This window comes from Primulina tabacum, chromosome 6 (genome assembly GCF_025594145.1).
Source record: "Primulina tabacum isolate GXHZ01 chromosome 6, ASM2559414v2, whole genome shotgun sequence".
Lineage (NCBI taxonomy): Eukaryota > Viridiplantae > Streptophyta > Magnoliopsida > Lamiales > Gesneriaceae > Primulina > Primulina tabacum.
Genome location: NC_134555.1, coordinates 43808299 through 43822850, shown reverse-complemented (window position 1 = coordinate 43822850; position 14552 = coordinate 43808299). Strand labels below are relative to the sequence as shown.

The following is a 14552-nucleotide window of genomic DNA, read 5'->3' as shown; positions in this document are numbered from 1 at the left end:
ATACATAGGTCTGTTGGTATATGCTTTTTCATACGCACCACGCGTGACGACTTTGAAAAGAGAAAAGAGAGAGACAGAGAGCATATTTTGACGTGAATAATTTGGGTTGGGGCATCACATTCACTAGCCCTTTCACTAACTAAACACCACATGTTTTTATCGTCATCTCCTCGAATTAATCAGACGAAACTCAGATATTTGAGTTATCAAAAAATGGTGGATCTCAAGGACGAGTCGGGCTATCTTCTCCCTTAGTTTTTACTATTTTTTACAAATTTATAACTTTATTTTTATAGAATACACAATCTTTTTTAAAAAAAAGAAACACACACACACACACATAATTAATTAAAGGTCATGCAAATTTCGGTAAGTTCATGTTCAATTATGTGCTGTGTTGTTCACATTGGCTGTGTCAAATTTCTTCATTATTTGACTAACATTAATATTCGAACTTTTCTTAAATCTCTGATTCATGAATATAGTTGAATATTTGCTAGCTAAAAAATAGTTATAACATTAATATTAAAGGCACAAGTTCAATCTTTCATAATATAAATTATTTATATAATAACAATAAATAAATGAACATATCTAATCTTTTTCTAGTTGGATGAATCACCGCCGGATACATTTATTTTGAGTCGTTTGGTTGTCTTTAATTAATTATATGTGATCAATTAATGTTTCTTTAGCACCAAACAAATTTAATATATGATATTATTATATGCACGGAATATCATTTCTAATTCCGTTTTTTCCTCTTTTCGGATGGTAAAATATATTTCTAAAAACATGAAGTGTAAATCAAACAATCTTAAAAAACTACTTTCGTTAATTAATTACACATATTACAGACACAAGGCAGATATTACATGGGATCAAATGCTAATATGCTGATTATTATGGATTCTAAAATACTCCAATGTCCACACAAAATTTTCACAATATCCACGTACGTACAATATTCATGATACAAACATGATTAGTTCACAAAATAATTACATACATATTCCATTTGTTTGATTACATGCACACACTTAGCCCCTGCCATGCCTATCATTGTCATGTATGTTCTCCCCCGACGGATTATCGATCCATGGAGGAAGATAAGGGAAGCAAAACCCTGAATTTGGGTCGAAAGACGACCCACCAGGCGCTCCATAATCCGGATTCCTCCGCGCAATATTATTATTGTTTTTGTTCCTCGGTGGATTATTTTGCATATGATTCATGGGATTGTGGTAAAAATTCGGTGTGTTTTCGTTGGTCACATAACGCATTAAATCGGCGTTCGTTGCATCCAGTTCCTTCTGGAGATGAAGAACCTGTCTCTGAAGAACGGAAATGGCTCCTACACAGCCGTAGACCGGATCCTTGAGCCGAGCCTCGGCTTCGTATGCGAGAGAGTTCACTGCATCTTCTCTTTGATGTGGGGGGATTTCGTTTAGCAGTTTGCTAACGTTGCTGGCTCCGAAGATTTTGTGTACATTGGCGAATTTTGTGGGTTCCTCGGGAGGAAAATAGGGCGCAAAAATGCAGCCAGACAGGCACTTTCTCCTCAGGAACTTGCAGGCGGCACACGGAGGGTTGGAATAGTTGGAAGTTGATGCCATTCTGCTGAAAATATATAATTACTCAATGGGGTTAAAAAAAAAACATTGGCACATTATATATATTAATCATGTGAAATCTAACAAAAATGATATATGAATTTATCTTGATGGTTAATATCTATGATTAATCAAAATTCAAAATCTAATTAGATTGTTTTTTCTTCAGGTAGGTGAGAAGAAAAATTCAAGAAAACCATTTGGTTCCGATCAATACTTTTTGGCGAAAATATACGATGTAGATCTGATTAGACCCATGATTTTTGATTCGTATCATCACACTATTTTGATGACGAACTTTATAAATGTACTCTCGATTACGTGAGTATCACAAGAACACCCACGATGATTCCGCAACACAAGAACCTTTTATTGAATGTGAAAAATACGGAGATATTAGATTTTCTAGATTTTGTGTGTAGCAATATATATGTTCATTCATATTAATGACTTATTATGTGTCGGGGTCAAAGTCCACGTGAACGACTAAAACCAACACTTCAGATTCAAGATTGAGCAAAGAAATGTACGTAATTATCAATAAAAAACATGAACGGTAAGTCCTGAAAGATTTACACTAGTAGTTGTTAATATTTAACCAGCGTTTTTAAGACAAAAGAAGCTCACCTTTGTGGTTTTCTCAAGGGTCTAACGTGCAGTATAGAACCTAAGACTGCAGGAAAAATCAAATCAATCATACTAGCAGTTGCTAACAGGAACTTGTAAATTTTGATTCAATTCACCCGTCAAGTCTTTTTCCGTGGGAAAAGAACATAAGGAGCAAAGTTCTTTGTAATTTTGCAAGAAACCAAACATTTATATATATGGCTGTATTTTCATTATTGGTGATTCCTCCTTGTACCAGATCGAATGTAATGTCAGGATGATCAATGATATAAACCTGATGATAAGACTTGTTTTTCTTGGATCTTGAAAAATGAGATGATTCATGCCAGTAAAAACATGAATCAATATATTTATATAGATACACGTATATATATACATACCTCTTTCAGTAGATCGATTTATCTCAAGTACTCCGAAAATCTGCCAAATATGGCTAAATTTCTTCTAAGAAAACAACCCTCTACTCAATTTAGCAGCTCCCACTTTTCTTACAAGGATGATCAAGCCTGTTATCCATTAAAAACACACTCCATTCATGTTCTTAAAACTTATTTCTATATATTTCCTGTTAATTAGGCAAGAAGAGAAAATGGAAACCCTAGCAAGCTAGAAAAGCTGCTGGCAAGAGACAAAAACGAGGAGACACGAAGTAGAGTTATTTGACATGAGAGGAGAGAAATATTGGGAAAAAGAATTGAGTGAGTGATTTATGGGAATGTGAAACAAAAGCCTGTCAATTGGGTATTATTAAAACAATGCTTTGTGCTGACTGTAAACATCTTTCTGAAAAAAAAAGTGTGAGAGAGCAAATGAATATATATATATATATAAATACAAAAAGAGTGAACTTACACTTCTTCTGTAGCAGCAGACTGATCACTCATACAAGTCCCTTCTCTAACAATGATAAATGAAACTAGCATCTATGATTTTGTTTGTGGAACAACATGCTTTCTAGGCACTTATATATATATCAAAGGAAATTTGCTTCTTCTTTGTTTTGTCGTCAGCGTTTACACGTCCTTGATTTTGGTCTATGATATTGTTGATATAGGGTCTTAGACCTGTGTCATTCATTTTTTGGCAATCACACATGCATTTTGGTTTTTGTTGTGCAACTTTAGTTATTTTTCAATGTTAGATTTCATATGAAACTGGAAATATCAGTAACAAAGATAACGAATTAAAACTAAAATTTTACAAAGAAAATTACCAAAATAACAGACACAAACATCAAAATTATGATTATCTCATATATTTTCCAAAAGTCTCATTTTAGATGTCATAAAATTTTCTCGTATTTAGTACAATCTCTAGCTCTATACATTTGGAGTGGAGAGTGGAGACTGGAGAGTGTTATAGTAAATGCATGCTATGTGGTTGCTATAACACACTTTTTTCATGTAATAATTTGCTCTTGAAAATAGTAAAGCATTGAAATTACAGTATCCGATTGAGAGAATGGAAAAAGAAGTATCGGCGCCGGTGTAAAAAGAGATTAGGCAATTAATGCATGCCTCACCTTTAACACGCAGCAGATCGCAATCCTCTAAGACGACAGATATCGATGATCTTCTTGATTTTATTTGTTTCCTCAAACACTGTTTTCCAATATGCACTACAAATAATTACCAAATGCTTTTGAACCTTATATTATTATATATTTCATAAAATCAAGGAATCTAACCTAAAATTTAGCATTCAAGATTCCATGTGATACCCCATGCAGGAGCCCATTACCCCTGGCTCATCCCTAGCCCAAATGGAAGACAGGCCTATCAAGGGTCCAGGTATTCTCTTATAAATAACAGGTTTGAGTGTTAATTCATTCATTCATTATATCGTTTTCAGCAGCACCCTTAGCTGCTCCCCCCATACATCCTCAGTCTCTGACTTGAGCGTCGGAAGAGCTACGCCAGGACACCCTCCTAGCCCCTCCTAATGATCTTATTTGTGATTTCAGGCTCAGGTTAATTTTCAAACCTACGTCTGGACTAGTGACACTTGCCGGAATCGGACCCTAAATTTTCCATAAGTATCACTTGGCGTCGTCTGTGGGAACTTTGAGTTGAGACGTAGAGATGGTAGGCAAGAGAGGGAGTAGAAGAGCTACCTCAGCATCATCGCGTCCTCAGAGGGGACCCGAACAATCTCATGTTGAGACAAGACAGGAACAACCGCATCTTGAGAACTCGTCAAGAGACAAGAGCCGAGCAGCCCCTTCACGAGACAAGGGTCGAGCAAATCCGTCTCAATGACAACGTGGGTAATTTGACCCTAGAACAGTTGGGCCAATTTATCACCCGGACAGTGGATGAGGCCATGAAAAGGAATCAAGAATCTATGTTTGCAGAAGAGCAGGCCGCTCGCCAAGAGCAAGAGGAGAATGTGGAGGGCCCCCAGAGCCGGGTTGAAGAGAAGCATCCCCTTCAAAGTGGGGAAGTTAGTGAGATAGGGGAGATGTAGAAGGAGATACGGATGTTGAGGCAGTAGGTAGGAAGCCGAGCGCCGGTACCCAAGAGAGGAAGTCCTTTTTCATTAATCATCTTGGAAGAAGGACTTCCTCCAAATTTCCGACAGTCAAATGTGGGAGAATATGACGGACATACTGACCCTGAAGAACACTTGGGGAGATTTGAGAATGCGGCTCTGTTGCACCAATATTCGGATGGAGTCAGGTGCAGGGTGTTTCTTGGCACGTTGGTGAGGTCAGCCTAGCAGTGGTTTAACACCTTGCAGCCCAACTCTATACGTTCTTTTGAAGACTTCTCATGTGCCTTCTTGCACCAATTTGCTAGCAGCAAGAGGCACCAGAAAAATTATTTGAGCATGTTCGTGATGAAACAGCAAGAGAATGAAAATTTGCGAGAATTTGTCCAGCGTTTCAACAGTGCAACGCTGGAAATACCAGTGACTACCCCTGACATCATGATAAGTGCCTTCACACAAGGACTGAGGGGATGAGAGTTTTTCAAGTCGCTGGTCAAGAAGCCTCCGTCGAGCTATGATGATCTGTTGGCTCGAGCTGAGAAATATGTAAACTTGAAAGATGCCCAACGGTACAGAAGGATGGAGAACCGGCCCGGAGGAAGTAGAGTTGAGGGAACAGAGAAAGGAGGAATGAAGAGGGGTGCGGGGGAAAGAGAGGAGGACAGAACTAGAAGTAGAGGACAATTCTCATCACATGTTCCCCTGGATAGGAGTCGTGATGAGGTGATGGAGGTGAGGGAGCCCGCGGGGAGGTGGGAGAAGTCACGAAGAGTTGAGTGCAGTGCTAGATTGCCTTCGCGGGACAGACAAAAAAAATCTGCACCTGGGAGTCACCGAGGTCTCGCCCATCCCCTAGACGTGGTCAAGGCCCTCCATGGATAAATCAGGGGGTTGGGGAGCAGAGAGGGGAAGGTCGAGGTCAAGATGTCCTTCAGGAGCCCGTCGAACCTAGGAGGGAAACGAATGAGGATAACCACCCTACGAGAGGAATGATTCATATGATCTCGGGCGGTGCTACTGATGGAGACTCTGGGCGAGCTCGGAAAGTACATGGGAGAAAGTTGGAGAACTTTGAGATATCTAGGGTTGTAGACTTACCACAAGACCCCATCATCAGCTTTGGGCTAGGAAGACCTCCGAGGCGTTGTGACTCCACATAACGATGCCTTGGTGGTGACGGCCACCATTGCCAATTATGATGTGACAAGGATATTTGTTGATAATGGAAGCTCCGTGAACGTCTTGTTCAAGAGTACGTTGGATCAAATAAAGATGGAAGGATTTGAGTTTGAGCCGATCTCCACCCCGCTGTATGGGTTTGCAGGACACGCCATCCCGCCTTTGGGTCAGATTGTGCTTTCCTATCCTTGGGGACCGATCCTCGACAGGTAACAAAAATGTTAGCGTTCACCGTGGTGGATACCCTTTCAGCGTATAATGGAATTCTAGGACAGCCAGCCCTGAAGGATTTCAGAGCCGTAGCTTCCACTTATCATCAGAAGTTTAAGTTTCCTGTAGAAAAAGGAGTTGGAGTTTTGTGCGGGAACCAAAAAGTCCCGCGTCGGTGTTATGAAGGGGTAGTGAGGGAGGAGGGAAAAAGAGCGTGTGTGGAGCTTAACATGATTAGGAAAGGAAGAAGTAGGTAACTTTGTCCTGTGGAGGTACAAGAGGAGCAGAGATGAAAGTTGGAGAATGCGCCGGGCAAGGCTCTAAAGAGGCTCGGGAACGCTTACCACCTTAGAGAATATTAATCTTGACTTGAGTTTTGCTATATTTCGTTTCTGAATTTGTCTTATGTTATCAGTTGAAATTTAATAAAGACAAGTTCTTATATTAAGTTCGTGGATGTTGTTGTATTGTGAGGAGAAGAAAAATTTTATTTTCCTGCTAAGGCACCGCCTAGCAGAGGAGCAGAGTTAGGGAGGAGAAAAATTCTATTTTTCTGTTAAGCCACCGCCTAGCAGAGGATCAGAGTGGAGGAGAAGAATTTTATTTTCCTGCTAAGGCATCGCCTAGCAGAGGAGCAGAGTGGAGGAGGAGAATTAAATTTTATTTTTCCTACTAAGGCATCGCCTAGGAGAGGAGCAGAGTGGAGTAGAGAAAAATTTTATTTTCAGGCTAAGGCATCGCCTAGCAGAGGAACAGAGTGGAGGAGAAGAATTTTATTTTCCTGCGAAGGCACCGCCTAGCAGAGGAGCAGAGTTGTGAAGGAGAAATATTTTATTTTCCTGGTAAGGCATCCACCTAGTAGAGGAGCAGAGTTTGGCCGGAGAAAAATTAAATTTTCCTGGGAAGGCACCACCTAGCAGAGGAGCAGAGTTGTGAAGGAGAAAAATTTTATTTTCCTGATAAGACATCGCCTAGTAGAGGGGAAGACTTTGGCGGGAGAAAAAATTAAATTTTCATGCTAAGGCACGGCCTAGCAGAGGAGCAGAGTTGTGAAGGAGAAAAATTTTATTTTCCTGCTAAGGCATCGTCTAGCAGAGGAGCAGAGGTGGGGAGGTGAAAAATTAAATTTTCCTGCTAAAGCACCGTCTAGCAGAGGAGCAGAGTTGAGGAGGAGCAAAAATTTTATTTTCCTGCTAAGGCATCGCCTAGTAGAGGAGCAGAGGCGGCGAGGAGAAAAATTTTATTTTCCTACTAAGGCATCGGCTAGCAGAGGAGCAGAGGTGGGGAGAAGAAAAATTATTTTTTTCCTGCTAAGGTATCGCCTAGCAGAGGAGCAGAGTTTGGGTGGAAGAAAATTTTGATTTTTCTTGCTAAGGCCCGGCTTAGCAGAGGAGTTACGAGATGATGAGGTGAGAGTTTTATTTTCCTGCTAAGGCGTCGCCTAGCAGAGGATTTAGATGGTGAAAGTGGAGAATTTTTATTTTCCTGCTAAGGCGTCGCCTAGCAGAGGAGTTAGAGTTTGAGGGTGGAGAATTTTTATTTTCCTGTAAGGCCCGGCTTAGCAGAGGAGTTATGAGATGATAAGCCCGGCTTAGCAGAGGAGTTAGAGGGTGAGGATGTTGACGTTTTTATTTTTCCTGCTAAGGACTATTTTAGCAGATGAGTCAAGGGCACAGGGAAGTGAGAATTATTTTCCTTCAAAAGCTTAGTAGAGGACCTTGAAGATGGGGGCGACGAGGGCATGCCGTGTTAGAAAAATTTATTTGGTTTGTCGTTAACGAACGATGTTTGCCGCTGCGAAAATTACGGGGATCGACCTGCCCGGTCAGGCCGCGGGGATCGACCTGCCCGGTCAGGTCGTGGGGGCTCGAGGCAACGCCCCCAAAAGCTCTTCAGGAACCAAGGGATGCAGGCGAAGAGACAGTGCGAGGCACTGTGCTAGGCGAGAGTGCGGGCTGGGTGTGCGAGGCAGGGGCGCTCGTGCTAGGAGACGGGTTCCAGGCGAGCGTGGTGAGTGGGGTGCTCGGGCACACGGGCGAGCGTGACAGGGCGAGCGGGGCTCTCGGGCGGGCGTGAGCTCGGGCGAGCGTGACGAGTGGGGCGCTCGGGCGCTCGGGCGAGCGTGGCGAGTTGGGTGCTCGGGCGCCCGGGCGAGCGTGACAGGGCAAGCAGGGCGCTTGGGAGGGCGTGAGCTCGGGCGAGCGTGGCTGGTGCGCTGGAACGCTGTGCGATGGGGCGGAGGCGAGGCGAGGGGCGAGCTTGGCTTGGGCGAGGCGATGGGGCTAAGGCGAGGGGCGTGGCGATGGGGTTGGGGCGACACGAAGGCTGAAGCGAGGCGAGGGGCGAGCTTGGCTTGGGCGAGGCGAGGAGCGCGGTGATGGGGCTGGGGCGGGGCGACGCGGTGGGTGAGCGCAGCGGGGGTGAGGCGGTGGCCGGTGCTGCGTGTGAAGGTAACGACGAGGTGATTGTGAGATGGCGCTAGGGTTAACACGCAGGCGAGATGTGGGCGGGGGAGAGCGTATGAGAGTTGCAGAGGAAGTTCTGTATGGGATAAGTGAGAATGAAGTAAGGAGGTGACCAGAACAGGGAGGAGGAAAACACAATTAATCGAACTTCTAACCTGCGATTCAGTTCGACTCGGGAGGGGGAAACTGGTGATAGCCCATGGATGGGCCCATTACCCCTGGCTCATCCCTAGCCCAAATGGAAGACAGGCACATCAAGGATCCATGTATTCTTTTATAAATACCAGGTTTGAGTGTTAATTCATTTATTCATTATATCGTTTTCAGCAGCACCCTTAGCTGCTCCCCCCATATATCCTCAGTCTTTAACTTGAGCGTCGGAGTGGCTACGCCAGAACACCCTCCTGGCCCCTCCTAACGATCTTATTTGTGATTTCAGGCTCAGGGTAATTTCAAAACCTACGTCTGGGCTAGTGAGACTTTCTGGAATCGGACCCTAAATTTCCCGTGAGTATCATCATGTTTCTATATTTTTCACTGTAATAACAATAAGAATTGTAAGTAATTTTAAAAGCACGAATTAAAATACTTGGATTTTGATGTGATGCATCTCGAATGTTTCTCCCCCTATTATATTACAAATTTTCAGTCATTTGTTCATCGACACATAATTTAATATTTTCGTGAAATTTGGAAAATTTTACTAACCCAAAATACTTCAAAGTACTATCCATATTTAGGATTTGTCGTCACTTTATTTAGTATAATTTTTTTTTCTTATAGAGTATATTAATTTTGTTAAGATATATGATATTTAGCGTGTGTTTGAATATTAATAGAAGCTATCCCACCAAAAAAAAATATTATTTAATGCACTTTTGTAGAAAAATAAATGTCTTGATTTAAAAAAGCATTTATCAGAATCTATAAGGTATGGCTTTATGAGCTTGATAGGTTCAAGTCTAACTTCTTGAAAAATGAAATACCTTTTTCGTCAATTGTTACGTACTTATACGGACATCAGAGCTGTTTTTTTACTCTTTTTTTTTTGGGTACAAATATATTTGGATTAGGATAATTTATATGATTGTCAATAATATTATTTATTTTTAAAAATGGTACGTATACATTTTTTTCACTTTATTATATTGAGTATGTCTCTTGTGAGACGATCTCACGAATCTTTATCTGTGAGACAGGTCAACCCTACCGATATTCACAATAAAAAGTAATATTTTTAGGATAAAAAATAATATTTTTTCATGGATGACTTAAATAAAAGATCTGTCTCACAAAATACGACCCGTGAAACCGTCTCACATAAGTTTTTGCCTATTATATATTTGGATCGAAGTATTTGAAAGAGTCAATCCGTTTAAAAAAAATTATTTGGAATATTCTACACTCGGCTTCTTTCGATTCTTTTGAATTCTATGTATTTTCCCCCAAAAGAAAAAGAATATTCTATGGATTTGGAGTTCTGCTCCCATTATTTTATGCATGAGAATGGATTTCAGATCCTTCAAAAATGAAATAATTTAAAATATAATTATCAGATCCTTCGAACTAATATTTAAAATAAATCGTCGCTACGATCAACGTTTAAAATAGTAAGCTTCCCACTTAATTAAATCTAATGATGAAATTCTTGAAGTTGCCTGGTGGGAAAATATTCTTTAGTTAAATAATCATTATCGAACTCCCAGCAAACTTGTACGTATAATTTACAGGGAAAAAGAAAAAAGACAAAGAAAAAGAAAGCAAAGAAACCCTTGAAAAGACGAAGGAAATCAGAGATAATTAAAATAAACCCTTTTCACTTTACTGCTCTTTAAGTTGTTTATTTCTCTTTTTCAAAGCCGACATACCGACAAGTCGTGTGTAGATAGAGTATTTGTCCGGAAAATTCTATTTTTAAGGACACATTTTACCTGTATTTTACAGTATTTTTTCGTACAAATCTTTTTTTTTTTTTTGAAAAACGAAAATAAAAAAATTGACCAATCGTAATTCATGGGATGAACTGTGAATCATATATATACAGTCTTGCCCGCGGGAGATTATAAACAATTTTTATTTTTAAAATTATTAATTAGTAAAGAATATGATAATATATAGTTTTATTTTGATGTAATAATTTGATCATAATATGTACTACAGATCGATAATATAGTGAGAAAACACGTTTCACATAAAGAAGTGGATAGCTCAAATCATATTTAAAATTAATTTATAATTTGATTTGTTTGCTTATTTCTAGAATCAAGATCAAGAAAATATATTTGAGGTTAATATTAGAGATAAATATCCGAGATTACTAATACTAGACAATAAAGATTGACCCTCGAATTAACATATAAAATCAATTCTTTTTTATTTAATGTAGAGTAGCTTCTCTTGTGAGACGGTCTCACGAATCTTTATCCGTGAGACGGGTCAACCCTACCGATATTCACAATAAAAAGTAATACTCTTAGCATACAAAGTGATAATTTTTCATGGATGACCAAATAAGATATCCACCTTACAAAATACGACATGTGAGACCGTCTCATACAAATTTTTGTCTTTAATGTAAGGAGATTTTGAAATTTTGATATTATAAATCTGATAAATTAATATCATGACAGAGTAAGTTATCTTAAAAACCCAAAATTCGTAAAAATAATAATAATAATAATTAATAAATAAATATTTTAATAAACAATTTCAATTACTACTGAATCTATAAAAGCAAATATACATTAAATGTGATTGAAGAGATGTAACTAAAATCTTCTAAAATATATATTGGCTCAAGTGTCACAACTCGATCATTTTTCGTCTAGGTCAGGAGCAATTTTTATTTCTCAATAATCGTGTTTTCAGTAATAGCTTACAACGATAACATCCGATTTATTATTTTGTTTTTCTTAGAATCACTTAAATACCTTACGTTTTATAGTTCTAATCTAATTTTTTGTTAATATAAAATTTAATTATACTTGTACAAAATATGGACTATGGAGTAGCATCAAGTACGTGATGTAAAATAGGATGACTGTAGTATGATATGTTAAAGGGGTTAATGAAACAAGTGGGCCAAAGCGGCCCAAAAAATCAATTGACGGCCCATAAATTTGATTGGCTCTAAGATCCAATAAATTTCATGCATCCTATATTTGGTCTCGTCATAATGCAGCCCAGACCCGAATATAAACTTGGTTCATGGAAAATCACCGTGGACATATTGGCATGTCATACATGTTTGTATAATTTATTTTTAAATAAAGGTCATATTTTTATTATGAAAAATAATTAAAGACTAAATTATAATTTTTAATTAATTAATCTTTTAAAAAATATAAGAAATATAAATGAAGGTCATATGATAGTTATGAAAAATAACGAATGATTAAACTATAATTTTGAATTAATTAATTTTTAAAAAATACGAAGAAATATAAATGAAGGTTTATAAAAAATAAGGAGTAACTAAACTGTAATTTTGAATTAATTAATTTTTAAAAAATAGCTTTTCAACCATGTAGGTATTGAACTCGTGCCTTTCGACTGTAGTCAACCCGATATCCATTGAGCCAGAGCATTAGAATCTTGACACACTTCAAACATAAAGTAAGATAAAAATAAACAATTGACATAAAAAATTTCAGAACAGATCTCTTGTGAGACGGTTTCACGAATCTTTATCTGTGAGACGGGTCAACCCTACCGATATTCACAATAAAAAGTAATACTCTTAGCATAAAAAATAATATTTTTTCATGTATGACCCAAATAAGAAATCCGTATAACAAAATACGACCCGTGAAACCGTCTCACGTAAGTTTTTGCCAATGTTTATTATGAATGAAACTTGTTCCAAATGAGCACTTGAAGGTTTTGGCTTCTCCGAAGGTGGACAATTTGACATCCCACGTGATTTGACTGATAAATTTGAGAGAACATCTCACTTGGATTGAGACACTAGCTAGTATTTCGTTTATATCCTCACAATAATTGAGTTATCTCAGACAAGCTCTAGTTTATTCGTCACCGTCAAGATGGTTCATGCACCGAAAAATTCAAAGCACTGGGATCATTTAAAACGGTGGAGTGTGCATGAGAAGCCAAGCTGAAACCAAATTACATTATATTATATTATATTATTTTATCATGTTAAGTCTGAGACAGTTAGAGTAATTAACTTTGGTGTCATGGTCTGTTTTAATAATTATATATATTAATAAAATATTATACTATCCTATTAAGTCTGAGATACATAGAGTAACTAATTTTGGTGTCATGATCTGTTTTAATAATTATATATATTAATAAAATATTACAATTTTAATGTAAGTTATATATAGTTCAGTGGATAGAGTCATTGTTTCTTGAAAATTAAGTTATAGGTTTAATTTTTATTAATGTCATTATTTTATTCTTTTATATTTATTTTTATTTTATATATAAAATTACAGTATAATCTCTCACTATTTTTGATAATTATATTTTCATCTTCATTTAACTATAAACCAAATAAATTATAAAAAATATTATTATATTAAGCTAGGCCAAAAAAAAACCATGGGCGGGAACGAGAGCCGTTGCTGGCTAAACAACCAAAAAATGGCGCCAAAAAAATTCAGCTGCCCGTCACTTGACGGGCAGCCTAAAAGACTGCCCCCTTCTCGATTTCACACACACACACACAATCATCAATCGGAATAGATTCGGATGCAAGGCTACGAGAATTAGCCATTTAATCGTCTCCACTTAGGCCAAGTCTTTAAGGTTTCTCCTCTCTGTTTCCTTCTCTCTTTCGAGTATAAATTATTCGTGCGTCCACTCCTTCTGCCGCCATTAATCTTCTTTTTCCCATTGTTCAAAGTTTCTGTACTGCAGCAAAGCCCAGCCCCCCCTCCTCTTCAAGTCCTTCTCTCTTTTTAATTTTATTCCCCGTGTTGAATCACATAAAGGAATTTAAGGTAGCCCGCTTTTGGTTTATTCTTTCATTTTTTCTTTATACCCAGCCCTTTCCCACTAAGAAAAGCGTCTCCTTTTCCTCCCTTCTTTCTTGAAAAATAGTCTTTGCCAGCTCCGGAGAATTTGTTCCTCCTGCAAAGGTTTTGCACTGTTTCTTTGTTTTCTAAAATGGGTGTTTCGAAGAAGCATCAGATGGAGGTGATCAAGGAATTGGATGGGAAGAAATGGGCTATAGCCGGAATCGCCGTTCGAGCGCCGTTGAAGCCGATATCCACAAAGCCCAAGGAGGAAAGCGGAGACGAAGACGGCGCGTGCTCCACGACGCCGACTGCGCGTGAGCACAAAATACCCAAGAAGCTGTCCTGCCCACCGGCTCCCAGGAAGCGCCGCCCAGCTTCAACTTTCCATTTCAACGGAGTTCGAGAGTTCTTTAATCCCCCTGACTTGGAATCGGTATTCATGTGTCATGCTGAGAGAGCCAACTAAAGAGTTTAGCAGATTTTAAGGTTCATCAAAATATGAAGGCCTTTCGATTAGTTTGTGCTGGAAGTTTGTTGCAGGCTGTATCGGTACTTAGTAGTTTAACTTTGGTAGTTTTAGGCTTTTGAAGTGGTGATGTAATGTATAATAGAAATTATATTGGCATGTATGAATCTTCTTCAACTCTACCTTGCTAGAGCTATAATTATTTTCTCAATTTAAAGCTTAGTTTTTTAATAATTTTCAAGAATACGATAATATGGTAATTCTCACTACATGTTCTCGAATCATATATTCTGACACATTGGGAGAGCATATATCTAGTCATTTTTTAGGGTTTGTTTCAAGATTTTTAGCTTCATTTTCTTGATTAAGTACCATTTGTAAGAGGAAATGGGAGCAGAATTTCCATTTTTCTTGGCTCTTTAATCATATGCCAAAGCAGTACCCTAGATTTAGTAGTGTATTTTCACCTATTGCTCTGTTGACAGAGGATACGCACGTGCGTGCGTTAGGAATGGCA

General features: G+C 38.6%; 2 protein-coding genes across 6 annotated transcripts; one reads left to right on the top strand and one right to left on the bottom strand.

Moving 5' to 3' along the window:
• Positions 1 to 900: 900 nt before the first annotated feature.
• LOC142549851 (LOB domain-containing protein 25) lies at positions 901 to 3211 on the bottom strand. Of its 5 annotated transcripts, none has more exons than XM_075659045.1 (4): positions 3093 to 3211; positions 2621 to 2746; positions 2241 to 2286; positions 901 to 1620 (listed from the first exon to the last, which is right to left on the bottom strand). In XM_075659045.1, the coding sequence occupies exon 4, from the start codon at positions 1614 to 1616 to the stop codon at positions 1041 to 1043; it is 576 nt and encodes a 191-aa protein (XP_075515160.1). In that variant the 5' UTR covers positions 1617 to 1620; positions 2241 to 2286; positions 2621 to 2746; positions 3093 to 3211; the 3' UTR covers positions 901 to 1040. The 5 variants fall into 5 exon arrangements, with proteins under 5 accessions (XP_075515160.1, XP_075515159.1, XP_075515158.1 ...); XM_075659044.1 differs by having other exon boundaries at positions 901 to 1617; XM_075659043.1 differs by lacking the exon at positions 2241 to 2286.
• Positions 3212 to 13312: 10101 nt separating this feature from the next.
• LOC142548298 (cyclin-dependent protein kinase inhibitor SMR6) lies at positions 13313 to 14244 on the top strand. Its single transcript, XM_075656609.1, has one exon. It carries the CDS (start codon positions 13718 to 13720, stop codon positions 14033 to 14035), a length of 318 nt encoding a protein of 105 aa, XP_075512724.1. The 5' UTR covers positions 13313 to 13717; the 3' UTR covers positions 14036 to 14244.
• Positions 14245 to 14552: the final 308 nt, after the last annotated feature.

Excerpts from the sequence above, each read along its gene's own strand:
- LOC142549851 (XM_075659041.1), bottom strand. The coding sequence starts at position 3,163 with ATGCTAGTTTCATTTATCATTGTTAGAGAAGGGACTTGTATGAGTGAT. Across the intron at positions 1,618-3,092 it reads TCTGCTGCTACAGAAGAAGT|AATGGCATCAACTTCCAACT; the intron begins GTAAGTTCACTC and ends TATTTTCAGCAG.
- LOC142548298 (XM_075656609.1), top strand. The coding sequence starts at position 13,718 with ATGGGTGTTTCGAAGAAGCATCAGATGGAGGTGATCAAGGAATTGGAT.